Source organism: Pararge aegeria, chromosome 20 (genome assembly GCF_905163445.1).
Source record: "Pararge aegeria chromosome 20, ilParAegt1.1, whole genome shotgun sequence".
NCBI classification, from domain to species: Eukaryota; Metazoa; Arthropoda; class Insecta; order Lepidoptera; family Nymphalidae; genus Pararge; species Pararge aegeria.
Window position 1 is genome coordinate 1,458,230 of NC_053199.1, and position 9,587 is coordinate 1,467,816.

At 36.7% G+C, this 9,587-nt stretch overlaps 1 protein-coding gene across 3 annotated transcripts; it reads left to right on the forward strand.

The window, feature by feature from the left end:
* The first annotated feature begins 6,114 nt into the window (after window positions 1–6,114).
* LOC120632504 (vacuolar protein sorting-associated protein 33B) lies at window positions 6,115–8,997 on the forward strand. 3 transcript variants are annotated; one of them, XM_039902315.1, is made up of 3 exons: window positions 6,115–6,175; window positions 6,298–6,409; window positions 7,044–8,997. In XM_039902315.1, exon 3 carries the CDS (start codon window positions 7,072–7,074, stop codon window positions 8,821–8,823), a length of 1,752 nt encoding a protein of 583 aa, XP_039758249.1. In that variant the 5' UTR covers window positions 6,115–6,175; window positions 6,298–6,409; window positions 7,044–7,071; the 3' UTR covers window positions 8,824–8,997. The 3 variants fall into 3 exon arrangements, with proteins under 3 accessions (XP_039758249.1, XP_039758248.1, XP_039758247.1); XM_039902314.1 differs by having other exon boundaries at window positions 6,298–6,404; window positions 7,044–8,996; XM_039902313.1 differs by having other exon boundaries at window positions 6,117–6,404; window positions 7,044–8,996.
* The last annotated feature ends 590 nt before the right edge of the window (window positions 8,998–9,587 follow it).

Consider the following 9,587-nt stretch of genomic DNA (forward strand, 5'->3'; position numbering starts at 1 on the left):
CAAGGACGAAGTTTCCCGGCTATTGTCTTGAAATTAAATTTTTAACCAACCGTAAGTAGTTGCAGCTATGAGAAATTGATAGCTTAAAAGACAACTTTACACTAAATATTTTTTTTTAAGATAATTAGGCTAAAAACCCTAATTATTTCATTTCAGCTTAGTAAAGTATGGCAATTTTTTTAAAATGTTAAAAATTGTACGTATGGTAATGAATGACGTTCCAGGCAATTGACATTGCCTGATCTAACTTAAGTCTCGTCAACAATAATCCCAATTGACATCTATCAGCTGTGTAAAATTATGCCACTTTGCTTATTAAAGATAATCTTAGAGGAAATAATTATATTTTGTTTATAATTGATAGATAGATGTCCGAAAACGGAGGAGTGAAGTGATCAGCAGCAGCAGTAAATTGAATGTACGTTTGTAAACGAGGTAAATGATTTACTCAAATACTCAGTTGTTGTAGTTTTAGATCTTAGAGCTACATCAGCTGAATGTATAATTTATAGTTCTGTCATATGTGGCGATAATATTCTCAGCGTAATGGCAACTCTGCATTATCCGTCAAGTGTCAATCAAATTAAGACTATGTTGACGGTTTGTCAAATGGCAATTGTCAATACAATAGCTGGTGTCTGGGAGTGAGTACTTTGTTTTTGTGTTGGTGATAGGTGGTGAAGGGCTAATGGAGGTTCAACCCCCACCTAAACCCCCTGATCCGGGGGGAAATATGAATATTTCGGCAGAGCAGGTCGAGAGCCCACATTTTATACCTATGGACTCTGAATCTACCCACCGTGGCACTAAGCGAACTATTCCTTTAAATGACACTTATAAAACGGGTTCTCTCCCTAAAAAAACTATTACAGATCCTGGCTCAACAGCTCCCTCTATGCAATCTGTTTACCTGCATCCCTCTCTCTCTGATTGTCCAAAAAAATACTTTAATGATGATAAAGGCCCATATATAGTATACGTCTCGCGTGAAGTCGCTGACCCTTCAGCCGGCGCTTCTATGAGAGCAATTAAATTTGGTCAGTTTCTACACAAGAACAAAATCACGTCAGTACTCAATGATGGTGTGAAAAGTGTTGGAAGAAATAAAATATCAGTGGAGTTCTCATCTGGGCAGGCGGCCAATGAATTTATAGATAACCCTATACTTGATACTTCTAACTTTACAGCTTTTATCCCCACATTTAATATTACCCGTATGGGATTAGTAAGAGGAGTTCCCACTGATTGGCACCTGGATGAGTTTATTGACTCTCTAGAGCTCCCCGCAGGTTGTGGGGAGATTCTTAAAGCTCGTCGTCTTAATCGTAAGGTAACAACCGATAGCGTGGTGACCTGGATTCCAACACAGTCTGTCGTTCTGACTTTTAGAGGGCAAACCCTCCCACCCAAGATTTTTTCTTATCACACTTCTCTCCCTATCCATACTTACAGACTCCCTACTATCCAATGTTTAAATTGCTGTCGATTTGGGCACATCAAGGACCAATGTAGATCGAAACCGCGTTGTTTCAAATGCTCCCAACCCCACTCAGGTGAATCTTGTGAGATAGAAACTGAAAACTCGACTTGCCTTCTGTGCTCTGGCAAACATATGGCCACAAACAAAAGCTGCCCAGAACACTCCCGGCAGCAATCAATAAAAATGTTAATGTCAGAGGAAAACTTATCGTATCAGGATGCCTCTGCTAGATTCCCTCCAGTGCGACGCTCTTATGCTGACATGACAAAAGAGTTATTCACTAAACCCACTTACTCCCCAGTCTTTTCTATTCCCAATTCTAATAGGGTACACTATCCCCAAACGCCAAGAAATTCTTACAGGCAAACAATTTTCCGTACTCCTCGTCTCAGGCTTCAACCAACAAAGGGCTACGATCGTCAAGCACACCATGACATCATCCGGAACTGCCCCACATCTTTTCCCAATGGTAGTGCTTTAAATATTGAGCACGACTACGCTTTGCCACCCGATGATAGAAGTATACCTTCCCTCACCAATTCATTAAAGAACATTCTTGAAAATATAAATCAACATCCCCTACCGCCCAACGTTGCACAAATTATTATCAAAATCGCATCTCTTCTCAACAATGGCGTCCATGGAGATAATTCAATGGAATAGTCAAAGTATACGCCGCAAAAAACATGAGCTTTTTCATATTATCAATGAACATAAACCCGCTGTACTTGCAATCTCTGAGACATGGCTCTTGCCGGATTCTCGCTTCAGAGTTCCAGGTTATGCTTGCCTTAGGGATGACAGAGATGATGGATATGCAGGTAGTGCCCTCTTTCTTAAGCGCTCTCTTGCATATACCTGTCTTACCTTACCGGCTCACTCACGTCAGTTTAACGCTGTGGCTGTGAGAGCACTTGAAGTATCTTTTCTATCAATTTATATCCCTCACCCTAATCATTCTATTATTTCTGAACTTAAATCAGTTATTTCTTCTCTTCCGCCTCCAATACTCGTGATGGGGGATTTCAACTCCCATCACACAATCTGGGGTTCCCACTTCTCAGATAACTTTTCGACTCTCTTGTTAGATATTCTGGATGAATTAAGTTTGTGTATACTCAATGACGGTTCTCCAACAAGGAGAGTATACCCTCACCAAAATCCTAAGTCTGCCGTCGATCTAACTCTCTGTTCTCCCTCTTTAGCATCTCTTACTTCCTGGAGAACTCTCCCAAGTTGCCATGGAAGTGATCATTTCCCAGTAACAATATCTATAGCCCAAAAAACTATTCCTCTGTTCAACCCCAATCCGCTCCTCAAACACAAACTTAACAGAGCGAACTGGTCTTCATTCGCAGCATCGGTTGATATTAAAATTGATAGTTTAACAGAATCTGTAGACGAAGAGAATATAGTGTTTTATTATGAGAACTTTATAAAAATTTTAAAAGATACAGCCGACGTCCACATACCTCTCAAAAGGGCTAAACGTGATTTTATATTATCCCCTCCTTGGTGGGACGAGGAGTGTACCAACATAATACATAAACGTAAAGATGCAGAAATGTCTTATAAGATCTCGATGACACACGAAAATTTCCTGGAATACCAACGAGCAGATGCTAAGGTCAAAAGGGTGACTTCCAAAAAGAAAAAAACAGGGTGGACAACTTTTTGTGAATCTTTGGATCCTCGATCCCCATCTACTCTGGTATGGGATAGAATGAAAAGATTCCGGCAATCGGTATCCTCCAACGACCCAACTTCAAACAACCCTGCCGTTTGGCTAGAGGCCTTTGCAGATAAACTTGCCCCTCCCTTTGTTCCTTGTGAAAACATTCATTCTTATCCTAGTTCACTGACTTCTTCAGATCCTATGGATGCTCCATTTAGTTTCTCCGAGCTACAGTGTGCTCTTTCAGACCTGAAGGACTCTTCCCCAGGGGAAGATGGGATCCCATATTCTTTCATTGTTAAGCTTAATGATAAAGCAAAAATCTGCTTTCTCAACATGTTAAACTGGTTTCTAAATACAGGAATCATCCCAGGACCTTGGAAAACTCAAATAATAATTCCCATAAGGAAACCCGGTAAAGACCCGTTAGATCCTAATTCGTATCGCCCCATCGCTCTTTCCTCCTCTTTGACTAAAATTATGGAGCATTTGATAAAAAACCGTCTTGATTGGATTTTGGAAAGCAAAGGGTTGCTTGCCAAATCCCAGTTTGGTTTTCGCAAGGGCCTTGGCACAACCGACAGCCTTGGTATCCTCTCTACAGATATTCAATTAGCCCTATCTAAGCGAGAGTACCTTGTGGGTGTATTCCTGGATATTTCAGCAGCTTATGATAACGTTCTTCTCCCGATACTCAGGCAAAAATTGCAACAGCTGAGCATCCCGCCGAGACTGACACAGATCATATTTAATCTGCTTTCATCCAGAACTATTCTGGTACGAACACATTCCCTAAATCTTTCCCCTAGAGTTGTTTGGAAAGGCTTACCTCAGGGTTCGGTTCTGAGCCCACTTCTCTACAATATCTATACCGTCGATCTCGAACTGTCAGTGGAGAGTTTTTGCAAAGTCTTGCAATATGCTGATGACATTGCTATTTACGCCAACGGCTCATCCGTGGATGAAATTTCTCCTCGCTTGAATTCGGCTTTGCATTATCTAAGTCAGTGGTTGTCAGATCATGGGCTTTCATTATCTATCGATAAGTGCAAGACCGTCATTTTTACTAGAAAAAGACAAATTCCAGTTCCAAATATCTTCTTTGATGATCATCGCATTGCACTTGCTCACAAAACCAAATTTCTCGGAGTAATTTTTGACTCTAGACTCAATGGCGTAGCTCACTCTGAACATATTATCCGTAAGTGTGAAAGCTCCCTAAACATCCTTAGAGCTCTATCAGGAGTCTGGTGGGGTGGTCATCCTTATACGCTAAAGCTCTTATATAATGCTATAGTCCGCAGCCATATGGACTACGGGCTGTTTATATTAGGTCCCTTAAATAAATCTGCCACAGAAAAACTCAACAAATTACAATTTAAATGCCTGAGGATTATCCTCGGTGCAATGAAATCTTCTCCCACCAATGTACTACAGGTTGAATGTGTTGACCCACCTATTCTTATACGTACGCAATATCTCAGTGATCGTTTTATTTGCAGGACTTTGCAACTCTCCTCCCATCCTCTCCTTGATTGCCTACAAAAACTGTCTTCTGTCCTAAGATCCGATCAAAATCTCCCCTGTCTTCTAATGAGTTACCGTAAGTTCACTCGTTTACCACATCCATTCCACTCTTCTCCTAAGCTTCCATTATACTCAACCCCCTTCCCAGGGCTGACCTACGTTCCACAGATTGAAAGTTTAGGATTAAGTAAAGATACGGTCGAAGCTGATGCTAAGTTTAACGAAATTTTCCAAAATAATTGGTCTGATTGTTTGGCGATATTCACAGATGCTTCAAAATTGTCTATTAACGGTTTTGTTGGTATAGCATGCTGGATCCCAAAGTATAAAATATGTCTACAATACAAGTGCCCCCCAGAAACATCGGTATTCACTGGAGAATCTATTGCTATTTTGGAAGCCATCCTTTTTATAGAGTCCCACAATATACAAAACTCCATTATATTGACTGACTCCTTAAGTTGCCTTCAAGCACTCAAAGGAAATCCTTTCCGTAGTAGAGCACTTGTTTCTTCAGTCTTCAAAATCCGGGAAACCTTATTCCTTTGCCATAAAAAAGGACTCTCTATCAAATTGGCTTGGATCCCCGGTCACACTGGAATTAAAGGAAATGAAAGAGCGGACGCTTTCGCAAAACTTGCTATTGAGTCAGGCTCCCTAACCCAATTTAAGAACCACACCCAAGATCTTTGCGCTCTTGCTAAAATTTATCTTTCTGACTCTTGGAAATCAAGTTGGAACCTATCAAATTCGGTCAAAGGTAAATACTACGCTACGTTGCAACCGGAAATCCCCCGTCGACCCTGGTTTTTCTATCACCGAAATATGGTTCGGTGGGTTGCCTCAACTATAACTCGTCTGCGGATCGGACACGCTTGCACTCCAGTACACTTAGCTAAATTAAGAATTAGAGATCACTCAATGTGTGAATGCGGTCTGGATGAAGGTTCAACCTCTCATATACTCTTCTCTTGCCCTAAACTCCTACATACACTTTATGATGTTCTTCCCCCCAAGATCCCTCGTCCTATAAGTGTACAATGTCTATTAATCCTTGTGTTTAGTCCGCATGTTAAATTCTTATGCAGATACATTAAACGTAACAACATTAAACTGTAAATACACTAATCTATTACATTCAGTACATTTTATGCATAACAACACATATATTTTTTGTCTATAATTTAAAAAAAAAGAAAAAAAAAAAATATATATATATATATAAATATCTATAGTATATTGTAATGTTAGATATTAACAGTTACTAAAACGCTACCCTGCTATTGTTTTGCGAACTAAAATAGTCTCAAGACATTTTCACCATCCTCCTTTGTGTTTTCTTCAAGCTACCCACCCGTCATTGGCGAAGTAAACTGTGCCGTTCCGGCATGACAAAAAGCCATTAACTCAAAGAAGAAGAAGAAGAAGAAATCTCCTTGGAGTAATATTGTTCTGTGAAATAAATAAATGTGAAGCAGCAAAACTTACCAAAGGTTGCGTATTCGTATTTTGTAAATATTTTAGCCTAAATATGTGTTTGTTTTTTTAATTAAATTCATTTAAAATGGATCAACCGCTTAGTCTAAAGCTGGCTTCTCTCTGCCTGATATCTCAGCACAAATTGCAGAACATCCTGTCTCAATGTGGCGACAAGGTGGATTTAATCATTGATCCATCGCTTATTAAGCCTTTGGAGAGGATTTGTGGTGTCGCCTGGCTTAGGTATGGTATGAAAGTTTTCCTAAATTTAGAATAAATGTCTACACATAGGGTGTGATATACCACAATTTTTCCTGTTGCGTCAATAGTTTGGCTGTTTTATTAACCACAATAGTTCTTTTTTAATTATTTGTTTGTGATCAATATAAAAAAATAACTTTAAACAATATATGTATCAAATTACACTAAATTAATCATGGTTAATAAATTGATTAACTTCAAATATCAAATAATTTTCAATTTTTTTATACTTTAAATTTTCTTTTAACATCAATATTACTCAAAGCATTTTTGTATGTAATTTTTTTGAACTTTAGGCAAACATTACACTTGGCAAGTTTCAAATATCTAGAGCTCAGTTATAGTCACACATGGCATGTTGTTTGTCTAAGAAGAAACTTAGCTGGGTCTATTTTTTATTATATATGTTTAAACTAAATAAAAGACTAACTTTTGCTCTAGCTCTTTGTTTAGTTTTTTTAAGGTAATTCTACTATAAGTAAACAGTTGAATTACCTTTAAATTAGCTAATAATTTAATGCAGCATAGTATACTGTACTACAAGTTTATTTTTACTCCTAATGTTCAAATTATTGCAATCACATGTTTATATGAACATATGTACATTTAATTTATTTACAGACAACATGGAGTGGATAAAATATACAAAATGGATCCGCAACTTGGTGCAACAGCAAACTTAATCAGGGTTTACTTTATTCCAGCATGCATACAGAAATACAAATGTGTTCTCGACCAGATCTCATCAGTAATCAGCCACAACCCTTCGTTAGCTGATGCTAAATGCTTCAATATTATTATTGTACCAAAAGTAGTTAGTTCTTATGATTCAATATTAGAAAATAGAGGCCTTTATGACATTGTTAAATTGTACACTTTTGCATGGGAATTAATGACCCTCGATGACCAGCTTCTCAGTTTAGAACTACCTTTCCTGTACAAGCAGTTATTTGTCGAGCAAAACCATTCTTTATTATCAAGTATTGCTATGTCTTTATGGAGTTTATTCCATGTCACGGGTAGACCTAATTGTATATTGTCTTTGGGGAAATTGTCTGCAAGCGTGTTGGATATATTGGAAATATATAAGGAGAGTTACTCACGAGATTTTTTGGATACAAATTCTTCACAAGAAATAGGCTCTCTGATTATAATTGATAGAGACCAAGATTATCCATCCAGTTTGCTCACACCAGCAACATACAGTGGGTTATTGAGTGAAATATTCAACATTACTTGTGGACAAGTAGAACTAAATGTGAAAGAAACAAAACTAAAGAAAGGAAAACTAAATTTGGTCAATTCTGAAGCACCACAATCTAAAAGTACATCTGTGATGCTAGACAGTTCCCTGGATAATTTGTATGGAGAGATTAAACATAGGCATTTCTCTGAAGTATTAAGTGTATTAAGTTCAAAAGCAAAGCTACTCAAAAATGAGGATATCAAAGCTTTAGGAATACAAGAGATGAAACATTTTGTAGCAACTAAATTGCAGCAAGTAACTTTATTTAAGCAGAATCTAGTCAACCATGTGATGGCAAGTGAAACAATATTATCAGAAATGAACAATAAGTTTGAGAACTTAACTTTAACAGAAAGTGAAATGTTAAACAACAGGAATAAGAAATCTAACTTTACATACATAGATGAAATTTTCGGAACGGATATACACATGTATAACAGCTTACGTCTTATGTGTTTGCTAAGTTTAACTCAAGGATTATCATATGAAGAATACAACTTGTTAGTTAACAAATATTTACTAGCATTTGGTTATAAGTTCTTGTACATTTTTAACAATTTGGTTACAGCTGGATTACTTGTACAACCTTTAAGTCCTAAACTATCTTTGACTAACTTAGGTAATTTTAGTGAGAGGTTACCTAAATGGCAGAACGAATTTCAGACTATAGCTAACAAATTGAAGCAATTACCTTCAAAGTCCAAACATGATGGGACATCCCCTAGTTATGTATTTAATAGCGGATATGTTCCACTCGTAGCTGTATTATGTAATGTGCTACTCACATCAGAATCCCTTCTAGAGGTTCTTAAAAAGCTATCAGCACTTAGTGAACTAAAAGTGGGTGGTGCAGTAATAGAAAGGTTAAAAGAGGGTTTTAAATCTTTGGATGAAAGCTTGTCCAATCTAACTATTAATAGTGTTTTGGACTTTGGTTGTTGTAATGCCAAATCTTTGTTAAAGACAATGAAAACTGATAATAAATTGAATAGATTTTCTTTAAAGCCAAGAACTATATTGGTGTTTTTGATTGGTGGAGTGACTTATGCAGAGGTAGCTGCATGTAACGTTATTCAAACTGCAACAGGCAGCAAAATCATTATAGCGAGTGATTGTGTTGCAAGTGGAAGTGATTTAATGCTTGCAAATACTTGAAAAATTTAAGTAATAATTATTATTAATTAATTATTGCACACACGCAAACAAAATACAAAGAGAAACGAAATAGATAAAAAAAATAAAAAAACTAGTCTATTTGTGCTAAGGCAGACCGCCCAGTGTTATTCATATTTATATTCAGTTTGTATAAAAAGCTTATTTAAATATACAATATATGGCTAAAACATTAATATCTCTTATATAAAATAAAAATCTTTTCAGAATCTCCAAACTGAGACCTTTCATTTGTTACCAAAATGCATACAATTTTTCTTTTTCTAGGTATAATTTGTTTTAGTAATGACTGCTATATTGGATTTGTTCTTATGTTACCTTATTTGCCTTTGAATCTCTTGTAAAACAAAAATAATAGCTTACTTAGTGCAGCATTTTTTTGTACTGCTGTTAAGATCCAGGGTTTGGTCCAATAGCGCCAGTGGACGATGTAACGCGGTAGGTTCGGCTATATTATTTAAAACTAGCTGTTACCCGCGTTCTTCGTACGCGTTTATTACAAATTTGGTAACTTAATGAAACAAGAATAATATAACAATACGAAAATATTTTATTTTTAAATATCACAGTAAAAAATTATAAATATATTTCTTAGATTAAATTTTTCGTTAATACATATTTTAAGGGAATATTTAGCAAGCTTAATAATTATATTAGGATATTCAAAATATGGAGGGAGGTGTACTTTTGATTACGTAAAAATAATAATATGTTGTCTTTTTTATTTTGGTTCCAGAGAAATAACG